At 36.9% G+C, this 17,669-nt stretch overlaps 1 protein-coding gene across 1 annotated transcript in view; it reads right to left on the reverse strand.

Moving 5' to 3' along the window:
- The window catches only part of CPS1 (carbamoyl-phosphate synthase 1), a 113,211-nt gene that overhangs the window by 16,954 nt on the left and 78,588 nt on the right, over positions 1-17,669 (reverse strand). Inside the window, exons 25-32 of the mRNA XM_054585692.1 lie at positions 16,039-16,220; positions 11,734-11,928; positions 11,239-11,306; positions 9,540-9,615; positions 5,948-6,025; positions 3,371-3,478; positions 1,664-1,753; positions 132-302 (exon numbers count right to left, since the gene is read on the reverse strand). Of these exons, the coding sequence (XP_054441667.1) occupies positions 132-302; positions 1,664-1,753; positions 3,371-3,478; positions 5,948-6,025; positions 9,540-9,615; positions 11,239-11,306; positions 11,734-11,928; positions 16,039-16,220 (968 nt within the window). The remainder of the gene's footprint in view (positions 1-131; positions 303-1,663; positions 1,754-3,370; positions 3,479-5,947; positions 6,026-9,539; positions 9,616-11,238; positions 11,307-11,733; positions 11,929-16,038; positions 16,221-17,669) is intronic.

The raw sequence follows: 17,669 nt of genomic DNA on the forward strand, positions 1-17,669 counted from the left end.
AGAAAACATCATAACTTCCTAGTCCAGCACTTTAGAGAGAAGGTTCATAAAGAATCAAGACTCTTTTGATGAAAAACTGCTTTTTTTCCTTGGAACTTGCAAAAATGACTAAGATTTTTTTCAAATGTTACCTTAATTGCAACATAGTCAGCAGGAATGATAGGATGCTCCAATGTTGGAAGGGGTTTCTCATCGATGTGCTCTCCAATCATCACTTTGGTGGCCACATCAATGAAGTCTATCCCAAGAGTCTTGGAAACGAAGGGGAAGGATCGAGAAGCCCTCAGGTTACACTCAATCACCTGGGAAGATAACAAAATTCAAAAGAAGAGACAGGATGGTGAGAGCTAATAACAACAATATTAACATTTTCATCACCAGTTAGGTTCCAGCTGTTACTAACTGGGGACCAACTCTTGTTCTGCCAGCTTCTCCCTTTGCTCCCACTGCTTGCACTTTTGCTAACTAGTTTTCTTTCAGTCAGTATCTTTGAAATCTGACTTTCTTTCCCCTTTCCACAATTCCATCCATGTACTACTGACAGGTTGACGTTAATGCAGAGAGCTTAAATAATACCAGGTCCTACCGAAAGCATTCATTGGACTTTCACTGGCCATCCGATTAAGGTCTAGTCCTCAAAGGCCTTCTATCCTCTTGTCTCTGTGCCCCTCTGTGTTATCTTGTACCACCTTCATGGCCCCAATCTTACTTTTCAGTTTACCTTGCACTATTTCCCTAGAAAAAATGATCTTGCTAAACTGAACTAGTCACTGTCTCCTAAAATCTGCTAAATTTTGTCATAGGTGTTTTGTGCATAATGTCTTCTTTACCTTCCTTCCAGTCACTCTTGAAGATCTAGCTCAAAATACAGAATCTTGCTTGAAATCTTTTATAATCCACTTAAAACCAGACAACCAGACAAATGACACTCAAATATATGTTCATGTACATATGTACATGCACACATGTGCACACACAAACACTCATACTAGCAGATATTCTCTAGACACTAATACCATTTTATTTGTACATTCCTTCTAGCAGCTATTACACTCTAACTTATGTTATGGTTATGTACAAATCCATCTTCTTCTTGGTCCTCACTAATTGAAGACCTGTGGGAGCTGAGGCTGCATTTTATAAATCTTTGTAACTACCATATAACTTTGCATAGCAGATGCTGAATCGATATTGGTTACTGCTTAGTTAAATGAAATAGGCTAAGTTAATTAGGACTAACCTAGTTAATTTAACATTTTTGATTTTTTGGTAAATGGTATAAGCAACAGCTTTCTTCTCTGGGAAAATAGTAAAGCAAAACTTCAGTGTATGTACTTTATTATTATTATACATGTTCAGATTACTTTATGATAGTTACTGTATCCATCTATCCTATACTGTAGATGGTAGATGATATTCTTTCCAATGCATCAGAGTGCTTTACAAAGCTGTGACTAACATACTAGTGTCACCAGGGGCCTGTGCTTTCAAAGAAGGCAGGCATTACATGCTAGAAAACATCCCATTACTAACCCAGTTACTAACAGCACCAGGGTTTCCATTGATCTATGCTTGTATTTACAGTAAATATTACTAGAGGGACACAAGCCAACATGACCTAATACAGCAGTGTTGTTCTCTCAAACACCTTGGCATTTCTTACCAAGACATCGTTTCCTTTGACAAGAAACTGGACATTGAATGGGCCAGAGATGGCAAAAGCCTTTGCAATCTTTCGGGTTGCATCCTTCACCTAGATTAAAAGAACAATAATAGAGTGTTAAGAGCTTACATTAGATATAAGCCAAAAAAAGTTACAGAACCTTCAGTTTATATTTCTTTAATTTATCTTTACAGAGAGCTACATTTCCAATAATACTAATAAAGTAATAGCAGCTACTATTAGGCTTCTATTATCAAAATAATAATATGTGCTAAATATTCACAACAGGATACTAGGGCAAAAACATAATTTTACAGGATTACTTATCTGCCAGATAAATGCTCCTACCTACGATGATATATTCTGATTTAACTTTGAAGGTTAAATGGAATCCTTTGGGTTTAGTTGCTTCAGGACCAGAAATTGAAGACTAAACTCTATATCAATCTAATGGCCCACCTGCTGAAAGTTTCCAAAATTACATGGAACTGGAAAAAGACCAGAAATTTCTTATATGTTTTTTTTCTCTGTTGTCCTGGTCTCTTCAAGGGTAGATATTATGGTCAGAAGGAAATACTGTTTCCATGCAGGGAGGGTCTACATGCCATGAATAGGAATTCCTGCATCCTATAGCCAGAGCCAAAAGGTGCCCATGCCAAGAGGTGGCACAGGGGCAAGAGCTCCTCATTCATTACACTTACAGACTGGCTCCCCAACTTAATTGGTTATAAAAGGCCATGGTGCATTGAGCTCTGAGAGATTTGGAAAATCAGAGCTCTTGGAGCCCTTTATTCTGATAAGAGCAACCGAAGCACCTTCTTTGATGTTGCTGGTATCACAAAGCATCCTGCTACCTTCTCATTCTAGGATAAGGTACGACCTTCAGCGTCCAACCCGATGTGCAGCCAGCCAAACAGGCCGGCCTATGTTCTAATAGCAGGCTGCAGGACAGGCTCACTACAAAAGCCAAACCTGACCTACAAAACCTGAAGACTAAAGGAATACCCACAAGGGTTAAGATGAGAGTCTCTATCCACCTAGCAGTGCATACTGAGAATTGAGGCAGAGTCATCATTCTGGGGATGACTAAAAGGGGGTAAAAAGGGACATATCAGAAAGTTCTGGTTTGAGGTGGGGTTAAGGGCTGTAAAAGCATCAGTGACAGATTCCTGCATGACCACTGCATGCCTACTTCTAAACATGGGACATTGCTTCATATACTGCTCACCTCTAAGTAGCTCTCAAGCATTAGCATCATCCATAGCATAGTTTTCCAAATGTGTTATCCCCAGACCAGTAGCCACAACATCACTTGGAAACATTAAAAATGTGAATTTGGGGGCTTTGCTCAGAACTACAGAATCAGATACTGGGGGAGTAGAGTCCAGGGATCTGTACTTGAACAAGTTCCCTAGATGGTTATGAAGCACACTGAAGTTAGAGAACCACTGCACTAACGTACAACCAAACAGACTCTAGGCGACAGTGAAGGAAATTGGTAACTTTAAAATACCCAACCGATACTCTAGTTTTGCTTCAGAGCAAATAAATCTTTCACCTTTTTAAAAATACCCAGCCGACTCAGAGCAAGAAGTTCCTGTTATAATGAAATTTTACCTAGGGCATGTCCAACATTGCTACCTAGCTTTAAAAAAATGTTCTTATCTTTGTTTTTCTCTCTGTTGACTTTTATTTATAAATAATGACCTTTTCAATGGCTCCTTGGCTGATAGTTTGTGTGGGCAGCATCAGAGTCGCGTCTCCCGAGTGGACGCCTGCATCTTCCACATGTTCAGAGATGGCATGGGAGATAACCTGGCCAAAAGAAGATTGTAGAAAGAGTTGTCAGGCACCTACTTCAATGAAGCTGCTGCCTTGCCCACCCCTTTGATTCTGACAGTTGCCTCAAGCATTGACTGGTTTCTTTGCCAAGTCCCTGATGAGAAGAGTAGAAAGAGCAGCACGCGTGGACTTGTCAGGCTTCCCTCTGCAGTGACAGATCGCCTCAAGGGAAGCCTGAGAGAGAGGGAGGTACCTGGGAGCTTACCTCCCTCTTCCATTGATTAGAATGGGTATAAATAATAGGAAAAGAGGACAAGCAAACCAACTCATGTTGACTTTTAAGAAAAGAGAGAAGCTGGAGCATCTGAGAGACACTGGAGATCTCCTTATCTTTCCCTCCTAGATTAGGTTTTAGACACTGAAGAGGAAAAGAAGATGGGAGAGGTGACTATCTAGCTAGGTAAATGTCATAACTTAGGTGAACCAGAAAGAACACTACAGATTTAAAGATCAAGAGATCTTTAAATTGAACTTTGAGAGAAGAGGAAAGCAAAAGAAAAATATACTTGTTCCCCCTTACAGGTAAGGAAACTAAGGTAATAAAAGAATCAATAACTCAAGTGCACATGACTACTATGTAGCCAAGGAAGGATTTTGAATTTTTATCTCTCTGATTCTAAAGTTTATGGTTTCAATCACTATAATCTGAATGTTAATAACATGTGTCTTTGGGAAATGATAACACTTAGAGTCGCAGGGAATAATTGGGTGACTGTAAAGGGCTTAAACTACAGAGAAGATTTGCTTATCAGATTTATAGATGACTTAAAGCATAGTGGCATTTGAATCCCAGTCTTCCTTTGGTCATTTCAGTTCTGTGACCTGGTCAAGATACTTGATCTGCTTAGCCATGGTCTCTGATAAGATGGGAATAACAATAGTATCTGTCTCATAGCAAGTTTGTAAGGATAAAAGAAAACACATACACAGTGTCTGGCATGATATTCAGTCCATAGTAAGCACATAATTTTTTTATAGTGTCTAGAAATGAGGAGGCAATAGTCCAACTGAGCTCTGAAAGTACCATAATATATCTGAAGTACGATGTCTGCTTCTGAGTGTGACTCATTAAAAATAACGTGAATAACCTGGAACATTCCCAAAAGAGGGAGGCCAGAATTGTATGCAGTGGTCTATGTCTGAGAAAAGCTCAGGGCAAGAGCCTATCTTGCAACTTGGAGCCAAATCAGACCAACTTTACCAGCTCAAAATTTGAAAAATATATCAAGTTTTCTAAGCCAGACTTACATTTTCCACTTCCACACTGGTATGATTACATTTCTCTTTTTTTATAACTCAGTCTCAAATATTTAAAATATTAAAAAAGTAGAAAAACTAAACTTATACTCTACAATTCTGAGAGTCAGAAGGTCAGCAAGAAAAATTCTAGGGAAACAGATCTCAGTTCAAAAGAAGGAATATGTGAGATGTCAAAAGAAAAACCCAAACAAAAAAATATATAAAAATTATTATAACTTTTTTGTGCTCTGTATCTCCAAAAGAATAAACAAAAAATAAATGACCACCTTCCAGGGAAAAAATGCTCATCTTTGGAAGGTGTGGGGTTGAAATAAATTATTTCTAAGGATGCTTCCATTTAAGATTATATGATTCTGTGGTAAGAAATCATTATTACTATATAGATATATTTTTTTCAAAAAACACACAGCGCTTTGAACTGTTAATCTGGAAGACAAAAAAAAGAAAAATATTTTAACATGTTCAGTAGTGTTTTGAAATATCTGCAAAGTAGAAGGTGAAGGTCAACCTTTTATGTTTCCTTAAAGCAAATTCAATGACATGGACTTCCTAAAACATAACTTCCTATATTTCAAGATAAAGCATAAATGCCTGATTACATGACTAGCAAACTGAAGGGAAGCATTTTTACATTTTCTTTTCTCCCCGAAGGTGGATACACTAATTGCATTGGCAATACGAGATGTGATATGGTAAGCCAATTTTATGTCGTTAAAATTATCCACCCTACTCTGTTTGGTTTTGCCTTTATTAGCCCAATAAAAAGGGGACAGATGGGGAATCAAGAGAGAAGAAAAACTAAGGATTCAATCAGGAACTTCAGAAAGAAAAATATTGGATGTTTTCATAATATCCACTGGAACATAAAAGGAAACCCACAAACAAAAAATGAGAGAGAAAATCTATTCAAAAAGAATGATGAGTACAGGATGATAATTAATTTTGAATATCATCAAAAAGAATTTCTAACAGTATGAAACACAGGAAGTAGGATACTCAAGACACACAAACTGAAGTGTCAATGAATTTGAAAAATTTTTTTGACTGAGCAGCTTGTCCATTATTGTTAGAAAACTGTTTTGCAGAAATCATAAACTCTAATCTGTTATGTTTCAAAACTGCAAAGAATATAAATATTTGATGGGCAGACAGGGACGGGAGAGATGAAGATCGAGTACTCACTCTTCCCTCTTTGCCAACAGCGTCCATTTCCACTTCCCGGGCCCCCTCAATAAATTTTGTCAGCACCACTGGGTGTTCCTGTCACAAAGGAAAACAGGACAGAACTTTTAGCTGAAATTATTCTGTATAGTGTCAAGAATGCCGTGTACCTTAGGTAAATAGCAGGGCAATCCTTTAAAAAAAAAAAACAGCATGCTAAACATACTACACAAACTCATTAGCAAACCAAACTCATCCTTGTTTTGTAAGACAAGGTCATTCTCTGTTTACAGTGAGACAGGAGGTGTTTCTCCAAGTTGAACTACCCAGTAAACTGAACAGTAGTTTTCAAATGTCAAACATAGACTTCGAGGTGAGTTAGAGAAAAAAGGGGGCTTAAGGAGAGGGACAAATGGTGTTCCTTTTCTGTTTCCAGAGTTATAGATAACTTATGGGGTAAAAGATGTATTAATAATTATATGTTATTATTGGTTCCAGTTCTTTTTCTCTTTCCACACTTATCTTTTTCATTTCCAAGTACTAGAATTTCCTAAATAAGTTCTCTATATAAGAATAATAAAAGAATTTAGAAACAAAATAAGTAGCATTTTATATCCATTTTTATTAAGCCAAAGATGGAATCCTTTACCTGGAAATGAATGCCTTAAACCACTTCTAAAGTATGACATTTACAACTGAAAGATCAAACATTTTTCTTTACTAATCTTAAAATGTCCTCCTTTTCTCAGCTATTTCAGCCCCCTTCTCAGTCTTGAAGTTCTTCCCACACTCAGTCACTCCACAACGGTGTCACGATGCCCTGCACAGCCTGGCTGCGGCCTGCTGTTCCCGGGTTAAATGAGGAGCTGGAAGCAAGAGCACCAGGGCTGGACATCTCTTCTTCCTCATGCCCTAGGCGCCAGCATCCCACGCTGCCTGCTGTCTCACCGATAAAGGGACTGGAGTGGGACAACAGCAGCGCCCACAATCCTCAACAATTGCACACATTTATGAAATAGTCCTTACTATACTGAGGAAGCAAATTTCTTAATAAATATGAATCTTATGGCAACGTTACACATCGTTGCTTATACTGTCCTCTTTGGTCTCCATGGATCAACCCTCCTGCTCCCTTCTGCGCTCCTTCCAGGTTCTTTATTCTCTTCGCCCTCACATGCTGGTCGCTTCCTTTTCTCTGTCTTAACTGTTCCTTTTCCTCTCTACTCTCTTTGGTGACTGCTTTTAATCTCAAAGCTTCCATTAAAGCAGGATGCTATTTATTTTCCAAATCTATATCTACATCTCTATTTTTAGCCGTGATCTTGATCCTCAATTCCAAATCTATAGAACTTCTGCTTTTAAAGCGTGTCTACTTGGACTCCTCACAGAAACCTCCTATCTAAAAGGTCAAAAAAATTAAACATAAAATTTCCTCTTCTAAAATTTCTCATTCTCCAGGGTTCTCTGTTTCCATAAATGATACCACCATCTATCCAATTGTCCAAGGCAGAAACTCAGAAGTCATCCCATTGTCCCCTTTTCCCCTCCGCCTCTGTCCCTTCACTTATTGCCTTCAAGGCACATCCTCAATATTTGCAGAATGCATGCACTTTTCTCCACCTGTACTGTCATTACTCTGATGCAAGGCATGCTCATCTCTACCCTGAGCTACAGCAACAGCCCTCTAACCTCTTTCCATGATTCAATCTTGCCCCAGTATTTACTCTCCATACTATAGCAGAGTAATCTTTTTGAAATAGAAAGCATGACTAAAATCCAAACTTATTATAGGGACTGACGAGGTCTTCTATATCTGTTCCCCATCTGTCAACTTCCGCACCATGATAATAGTCAAACTCCCCACCAGGTTTGGTGCCTTGGCCATATTGTGAATGCTTGATTAGTTTAGAAACTCCATGCTTTTTCTCAACTTCACATCCTTAAGGTACTATTCTTTTTCCATCTCACCCCCACAATGTAAACCTTTTAAATATGAATCAACCATTTTAAACCAATTTAAAAGCCCCTTCTTCAAGGACTGGACTCCAATACTTTTACACTGTACCTCAACATCATGTATTTTTTTCCTATTGCAATGCTCATTGCCTCATGTCTCCAGCTAAGAGAGTCCTTCACGAGAGCAGAGACTTATCTATCTTTTGATGAAAGTACCGCCTGATACTGAGAACAATGCCATCATACAGCAGGTACTAAATATGAATGAATACATAAATAGATAAATGACTGATGGGGGCTGGTTTTACTCTCAGGTCCCTCAATTGAAAACACCAGCTTCTGCTATAATTTGATGGGGAGATTTGATCCAGAAAGTACTTACTCAGAACATCCCTATTATATCACATTGGTCCTGTAAAGGTTCTACCTATATGCTAGCAGAATAAAAAAATATTTAAAAAAAAAAAATCTGTCACGTAGGGGCACTATGAGATCCAGTGTTCTAGGTCAAAAAAAAAAAAAAAAAGAAAAGAGAAAGGACAGGATACCTGCCTCATCACTCATGTGAGACCAGCTGGATCTAGCTGCTGGTTTCTCCAAAGGGGAACATGATGGGATCGTTGGCAGAGAGTTAAATAGAGGGCAGTCCGTGTCTCACTGCAGGGCACGTTAATGAAAACTGGCCCGGTAGAGAGGTTCCCTCTTCGGTTATATGACTTTTACACAAAAGTGAATTCTAAATCCACTTGGTTTTCTTCTTTTACACTCTTTGTCTCTTCTCACTTTTTATCCTTATCCACTCTCTTCACTGCCCAAATATCCTTGGGGAGCAAGTATCTCCCAGAAAGGAGGCCCAGCTGCCTGGGGACAGGGGTGACTGACGCTCCGTGCTCCTCTTCAAATTGACTCTGATTTCCCTCTTAGCTTCCTCCACATTTCACTCACTTAACATCAAAGCTTTTTCTATAAGTTGTGCTTTCCCTCTCTGTGTATATATTTTTAGCCACAACTAGCTTTTGAAAGGAAAACATTACTTTCATCCACTCCAGTACAAGGTGTGCAGATCAATAACTCTACTGGGTAAATCTTAAATGGATCACATTGAGGTAATCCCAGAGGAGAAAGTAAAAGCTGGGGCAGTGCAGGGAGGTGGTTGAATCACCACAAAATTATAAACAATTTTATTAACTAAAATGGAATGTAACAAAATGAAAAAAATCAATAAGGGAACAAAGGGATTTATCATTAAAGTGGCAAGGTTGACTAAGGCAAAGTCCCTCCAGATGGGAGAATTAAAAATCAGGGTTCGTGAACATGGCTGGGCAGCCCTTGAGGCTACGGAGTCCAGGGATAACTTTACTAGTATTTCACTCATGATCAGACAGGATGCTTATCCAGCCTGGCTCCTAGACTCTAAAGGTATGTAAATCCTTGTTGTGATCAAATATGCACTGATTCTCCTCTTCTTCAACTAACCCTGGAATCTAAATATAATTAAATGCATTTGAGTTTTTTCATCCTGACCTGTAGACTAGTGAATAAAAAAAAGAAAGGGGGAAAAACTAACCTAACAACATTGTGTGAGAAGAAAAACAACACATGAAATCAAGTAACAATTAACAGAAGTAAATACCAACAGTAGGAAATGAGACACTACCTGAGAGACTCTAGTGGCTTCCTCAAGGAATTTTTTCATCTCATCCTCGGAGAAGACCACATTCATGGCAGACCCACTGGGAAGGGAGGGAGCAGAAAACAGGTCAGTTTCTTTCTCACTTTGAAGGTAACGCATCCTAGACTTGATTGTTTCTCAGAATAGTTTCAGGTACCCTCTAGTTTTAGTCTGGGCTAAGTAAAAAGGCACCATTTCTTAATTGAGACTTTACTCCATTTAAACAACAGAACAACTGACCAAAGTAAAAACTCACCAGAGCTGGAGATAAGGAAGGGGCTGAGACCCATGATAAGCCCAAAGAAAACCACAGTAGCTCTACAAATGGTACAGCCCCAAGGTTTGCTCCCTCTGATTTACCCTTTTAACTCTCTGCTGGTTTCAGGTAATCCTTGAACCTTAATAGGATTTCTCTCAGGACCTCGTTTCTCTAACTCTCTTTCTTTGTATTCATTACCAAAAACTGATCTTAACCCACAGCTTCCCAGTTAAAACAGGGTAGCCTACTGCCTCAGTCAGGCTACACAAGAACTTTTTTTTAGTAACATTTGCAAATACAGTGTAAAGTATGTGACTGAAACATACTCAACTGTGTCCTTCTTTCTAAATAGTTGAGAAAGAAGCTATGTAAAATCAATTTACTCTGAATTTTGACATTTTCAAAGTGGAAGAGGAAAAAAGAAGGAATAAGAGGAGGGTAATAAATAAGGAAAAAAATTACTTTTTACTTCCTTCTAAAAAGCAGTATTTTTTACCTTTTCTACACTGTTAAGTTCTGAATAAAACGGTTTCAATTTCTTCATCTAGTTAAGACAAGAAAGCTAAGGCTATAATGCTAAAAATTTGTCGTCTAAGAAACTAGAACAAAGATATAAAGATGAAAAGGGAAATGCAATAGTCAAAGCTGTTTTCTGGGATCCTCCCTTAAATATGTGTTTTTAAATTAATTTACATAATACCTCAAAGGAGTAGTATTACTAGACTGCAGTTTATGCAAAATGTCATTTAAATAAAAGGAAAGTTTTCCACCTCATTTGAAATTTTTCATTATTTTAAAGGATCCCATCTCAAATTCCATTTACACTTTCAAATTGTGCACAGCAAATTGTGTTTCTCTTATTATCCCCTGTTCACTGAAGTAGCTCCTTACATGTGGTAACATCTGAAGAGAAGAAGTGATAATTCACAACTTCTCCTTTGATGATAGATCTTAGTCTCAAGGTTTAATATAAAAGATTTTCACTGCCCATGTTCCACACCATTATAATTCATCTATTAAAAAATGTGATTTCAAAAACTCAAAAACTCAAACTAGAGGTGCCATCTGAAGGTGCCAAAACAAGCTGTCATTTCCAAGTATTAGCAAACAGATGGTGGGGAAAGATATCTCCTTTGTTTTGGTTTTGTGTTTTGGTTTTCTTTAATTGTCCTCTTCTCTAAGGTAAAATTATTCTCCTATTGTTTAGCAAGAAGATGCCCTAAGGTATCTTCTAAAATGTAGGACTCCCTGAGGAAAAGCACTACTGAAGGGCTGTGCATTGGTCCTCAATCTGGCTATGTTGGTTTGGGGATTGTTGATGGATCTACAAATTACTACATATCAAAGCCCAGTGCTTTTAGCATACAGCATGCAGTTCTCTATCTCCCGATTTTTTAATTTTTGTTTTGGAAAACAATGTATTACCTCAAAACATAGGAAGGTCTCAGCAAGCAGGGGTAGCCCACAGACTTCGCAAATTCCAATGCTTCATTCTGATTAATGGAAACAACAACAGCAAAGATGTATAAGTAGTTTAAAATATTCAATGAATGGTATCAATGCAGAATGGTATCATAACAACCAGTAGTAACCCAACTCGTTTTATTCTTTCTCTCAAAAGACACCATTAAAATGTAAATTGGGCACTGAAATACATAAAATTTCTAGCTTCTAATTCTAAATATCGAACATAGTTCAAAAAAAGTTTGAACTTCTTTTCATTATCTGAATCTTAATGGGAAGACTTCTATCAATTTATAACCTGCATTTAACTGCAGTCATGGAACTACAGCAACTTTAAATTCACTAAGCACAGTGCGTTCTATCTGCCCTGCAGTTAACACCTGCAGTAGTTAACATTCAGGTTATGACTCTTCAAAAAAGAATAATAAAAAAACAGACATGTATTTCTTTCCTTACCAAAGTGTTAACAGCTTTCCAGGGTGCCTGAGCCACCTTTAGCTCGTCCAAGACTGCTGAGAAAATGGAGCGGTCCTCAGCCCTGTCGATCTGCATAGGGCTCGTGCCCATGATCTTAACCCCATTCTTGTACAGAGGGACAGCCAGGTTGTTTGGAATCTGGCCTCCAACTGATATGATGCAGCCACTGCATGCCTGGAAAAGACATGTGCAATGTCAGCCACTGGGTCCCTTCAACGTGAATGAACAATTATGCTCTTACGGTCTTCATTTCCTTACTGAAAATGATTAACATGACTGTAATAGTTTCATTTCACCTATCAATGGATAATATTAGGTTGTGCCACAAAGAAATCAACAGACTTAGTCCTGACTTTCCAGGCACTTACATGCTTACATACATGATCATAATGTATGATTTCCATACAATTAAACATAAATGTGTGACAGTTGCATGTGTAACAATTAGAAAAAGATAATCAAGCCATTGAATAGTTTTATCATATACTCTACACTATAATTAATTAATTCTTGGACTACTGTTGTAATTTCCTAAGTGGATACAGATCTGTCCTCCTAACATTGACCTCTCCTGTTCACCTGCACCCCACCCCTTCACATTCAGACTAATCATCCTACAAGTAATTCCTATACTCAGAGTCCCCTAAAGGTGCTCATCACCTGAAGGACAAAGTGTAAACTCATTATCATGAGAACAATTAAAACTTTTCAGTCTCATCTACCGTCATTTCCCTTAGCCCCAGGCCGAGGATTCCAACACGGGCCCCAGACCCCAGACAAACGCAGCCCCACGGGGAGCTCTCTGTGCCACCGCCCCCTCCCCTGCCCTTGTTTCCTTTCTCTTTTTCTCCTCTCCCTTATCTAAACTCGAACTATCCCTGAACCAAAGTCTAGTCTAAATCCTCCCTCCAATTTAGTATCTTCTCTGCTTTCCTGCTACCTTGGCACCTGTCTACAGGACCCAGTAACTGATTCTTTGAATTCTTATTTCTTTAACTGTTTGCCTTAGAAGCAGTCCTGGAATCTTTAACGTTAATCTCCCATTAGCAGCCAAAACTTCAAGTTAAAAAAGAAAGAAAAATCCCACAAAATCTCAATTTTTCTCAGGACTCTTGCTTTCAGTGGTGTGGGTGAGCCAGATCCAGTTTGGGAACTGGTTTGAAGTCTGAAGTCCCTTACCATCTTGGTTACCACCTTAGAATCTCCCCCTGAGGTTCAGAATTCTTGTCTGTAAAATTAGGACAATAATACCTACCCACTTCATAAGGTCACTATGAAGATTAAATAAGAATACACAGTAAAGGTTTTATACATGTGTATAAATGATATTATTGTTAATATTAGAAAATATAATATCTGATAGTCCATTGATTTTGACATAATTTGTGTTTGCTTTAATGACCTACTAATGAAATATTAGAATTTTTGAAGTAATAGATATGTACCAAATGTATTTTATGATTATGTGAAATCATTCTGAAACACTCTTAAAAGGAATAAAAGTAATTTCTCTGTGATTAAAGAAATCATAGTTCTAAGCAAACTATAGAACACCTAAGGAAACACCTGCAAGTGCATGCTTAAATGCATTGTAAAGAGTATTAAAAATAATAATCCACAGTTTTGCATATCTATAAATGTACTTCAGCTACTTTCATCATCATTTGTATATTCAGTATACATTTTCCAAGAACTTTAAGAATTGTTCTCTTTATAATAATAGTTGTATTTGCTTATTTTTAGTTTATTAATAGTGTTAATATTTTAAAGGCTTAAAAACTTAATTTCTCAATTAAGTGTATACAAAAATCTCTTATGTGAAAAACTTCAAAATAATCTCTAAAATTAAGGGAGCAAAATTTGGAGGTAACCAAACTAAACAGGAGCTTAAAGTAGAATTAAAAGCCTTTTGTTAATAAATATAACAACATTTTTCAAAATAGTGGTACAAAATTGATTTTTATTTTTCAAGAAATTAACAGCTTTCAGAACAATAATAATATGAACTTCTATTTACTAAGATTGATACTAAATATCCCTCTGAAGTAGTTTTACTTTCCCCATTTTACATCTAAGGATACTGAGGTGTGATGAAGGTAAAATGACCAGCCTATATTTCTTATCTAACAAACACAGAACCAGTAGCTGACCTCAATTCTACATACCGTAAAGCAGCAATGCTTAACCCATATACCAAACCTTGGAATCCTAAGCTAACTTTCCAGCTGGTTTCAGAGGCCATTCATACTAGAGGATACAGGAAGAGCTATTTCTAAATTATTCATATTAAAAAGAGAGGTAGGTAGAACATCTTTCACTGGCAAAACCCTGTCTTCATCATTTGACCTCCAGAAATACAGATCATCACTGGGAAGACAAATCAACCTCTCAGGAACGGTTAAGAGTAGCAGTGTGATAGCGCAGTGCAAGTTTTGTTCATACAGCCAAAGGAATTCAGTAGCAGAGAGCATGTTTGGAGCATAATGTTAATATAGAACAGTTTTCTGAAAGTTGAGGAATACCAGTTATGAGAAATAATGGAGCCTGTGGAGTCTGCTATCAGGATATACACACAACAAACTCATGAAAGGAAACATGCACTCACATACATGTACATGTGTGTATGATTTGTGTAATTTCCTGAGAATACGTCAATGGAATATTGTTCTTATGTACTCCAAGATAACATTTAAAATTACCTTACAGTATATAGTGGCACTTTAATTGTCAATTAGTTTCAAAGATGGGCCAATTTATTTCTTTCTAGCATACTGAATTCAGTTATAGTAAGAGAAACCCATTAATATCCATGTGTAACAATATCCAAAGGCAGTTATAGACATTCTAATCTTTCTTTAAAGAATTCCTGGGGAAATAATTAATCATGTGTAAAATGTCTGCTGCTACTGCCTGCAATGCTTGTTAATATTTTTTAAACAATTACATATTTTTTCATATATTTATGTCATGAATCTGTTTTATTTTATTGCCTTGAAGGTAGGGGCCTGGTGTTATAGCTCTCTATCTTATTAAAGCTGACATTTAAAAGGTGCTCAAGAAACATTCGTGGAATGCACTTATTTTGATTCCCCACCTATTCATCTGAAATGAATATTAAGGAATCATTAGAAAAAAACATGTCAGAGAGGACACTAACAATTATACATATTCTGTCTTATGGTTAAATTTCATTATATTAAAAGATTAGTAAGTAAGATCTAAATAGATACTATGATAATCATCTATCTTAAGTTTGTCCATTTTCTTTTTTTGTCCATTTTTCTTTACACTGATAAAATCATCACATTGTTCTAGCACTATATTTCACACTTTACAATGTAATTCCAACCACAGATCTCACGTTACCTTCACAGTACCTGCATGTAGCACACTTTTACATTCATATAGTTCATTGACAAAAAAAGATAAAGCACAGAGAATTTAAGTAACTTACACAGGTCAATGAGATCTCAAGTTAAAACTAAAATTGAAGCATTATTGGTCCAATTTAGTATTATTTTTCCTAAGTGACCATATTTTACACATTGGGATGATTTTCTGAGGGAAGGAATTAGCTGTAATGACAGCAAAAGAGACAACTTCTGGACATCACTTTGAAATTTTCCAGTAGTTATTTTTTTAAACTTAAAACAATTTGACTTGTTCTACAGATGTACAGTAAACTATGTACAGAGAAGATACACTCATATTAGTATGGAAGTGGAGGAGCAACTGTAGGAAAATGCTATAAAAGTACCAAAATCATTTGAAATGGACTCATCAATCTTAAATTGAAGACTAATGGCTTCATCTGATAGCACAAAGAATTAGTTAGTTCTTTGTGAACACAGGACTCCCTCCCCTCTGGGAACCGTGATTCATCATTAAACTGCACCAGCTCATGACCCAGAAAGAGGATGCTTACTGTATGTCCAGATGACCAATTCAATCATACTGTAAAATATTTATTGGGGTTGTCTCATACTGGTTAATATGCGTCTGGCATGTGTTACCAAGGGGAGTTTTTTAGTATAGCTAGAATGTTTAGAAAGGAAAAGCAAATTTTATATGTAAAATAATCACTGTGAGCCAGGGCCTCCGGAATCTAAGGCTGGGGTAATTCTTTTTAGAGCTTCAGTACAAAATGAGACAATAGAAGACACCGACAGCTCTTTCTCCTGAGGGGAATACAATATAAATCTACATACAGGAATACACATATATAAAGTGTACACTGCCTATTTTTCCTTTTTCTTTTTTTCTTTTTCTTTTTCTTTTTCTTACCTCCTGATGGTAGATGTCTAGGATTCTTTCCAAAGACAACTCTTCAAAGTACAGTTTGTCACACTCATCAAAGTCTGTGCTCACGGTCTCAGGGTTACAATTCACCACCACAGTCTTCTTGCCAAGTTGACGCAGTGTGCGGATACTGGAGACAGCACACCAATCAAATTCCACACTGCTGCCTGCAGAGACAATGAGATTGGAAAAAGGGATAAGAGAAGCATGAAGTTACAACACAAAGAAAAGCAGAAATATATTGCCAGCCAGTTTAAGCTAAGGAAGCTAATGCCCTTTCAATGTTTCAATAAAGCTACATTTGCTTTATTTGCCCCTTCTTTTCCTCTTTTTCAATTCAATTTTTAAAACTTCAAAATATATATTTCAGATCCATTATGTACACTACTTTAGTAACAGGAAAAACAGGGGTGAATTAAACAATGACAGGTTGGCCTGTTTCATAGGCTAAGTCCTGCAATAGATAACATCTGTGTTTGAAGCACACAGAACTTCAGAGTTAAAGGGAGATCATTGTAATGATTAAAAAAAATAGCCCTCACTTACTGTAAATAAATTCAAAGCAAACATACTGATCTCAGTACACAAAAGTAGTTAAGTTAGTGATCAGAATGCTTGAATCCTTGTTTCAGTCCTTCCACTGACCCTGCTGCCCTAAGGCTAACCCCGGTGAACCCTGAGGTGTTCTGTAGCTCTGACATCTCTTAATTGATTAGAAAGTCCTGTCCTTTCCAAGCATATCCTTTTAATCTTGGCAAGACCATCACATGCAGAGTAAGTGACCTTCTAAGAAGTAATTTGAAGTATAATAATGCTCTTAAATGTCTCAAAATATCATGTCTACTGAGATCACATAGAACTGAAAGTTCTGGGATTTGGACTAATCTTTGACATTAGGACTTTGTCTCCTAAAAATTGTTGTCAGAATAAGTTATGCAAATTTAGTAGCATGCTAATTCTCACTATCAATTAAGTATAGATCTGAGTATCATCTTAGCTAGTCTTCCCTGGGCCTGATGGTGATGCAGAATTGTTGCATAAATTAGATAAAATTTGAAGAGGAAGAAAAATAGGTCTAGAATAGAAAAGAGTAGGTCCTGGTGACAGAGTTCAGGCTAGTTAACCAAAAGAAACTACAGTGGTAAAGGTTTAATAAATACTTTTATTCTCCTTCATGATTTGTCCAAAAGTTGGTAAACTAGAATATCCTGAAGCGCTTAGTTCATTATAAAAGCTAAAATAAACTATGCTGAAAGTAACAAAGAAAGGCTGTATACATTTAAGTTATATATTTTATCATTTCTATTTTGGAATAACTTCTAAACTAAATACTAAATACATTTATTGGAAAATACCATTATCTATTTACTGTAAATATATACTTCTTAACTGAAATAGATCTTGATTCATTATTAAATATTCACTTTTAAGTGTCTAGGGTGATGTGAGATAATTTCTGGTGAGACTGTTTTAATCAAATTATGTAACACTCTATGTACTAATGAGAAAAGCTCTTTGCATTTGATGTCAGCAGAAATCACATATTAGGTTAGATTTCATCTACAAATGTAATTCTGCCTAAGGTATAAAGTTCTTGGGCCAGTAGAGATCTTTGT

Source organism: Pteronotus mesoamericanus, unplaced genomic scaffold (genome assembly GCF_021234165.1).
Source record: "Pteronotus mesoamericanus isolate MK-2021 breed Mesoamerican mustached bat unplaced genomic scaffold, CSHL_Meso_final contig_90, whole genome shotgun sequence".
Lineage (NCBI taxonomy): Eukaryota > Metazoa > Chordata > Mammalia > Chiroptera > Mormoopidae > Pteronotus > Pteronotus mesoamericanus.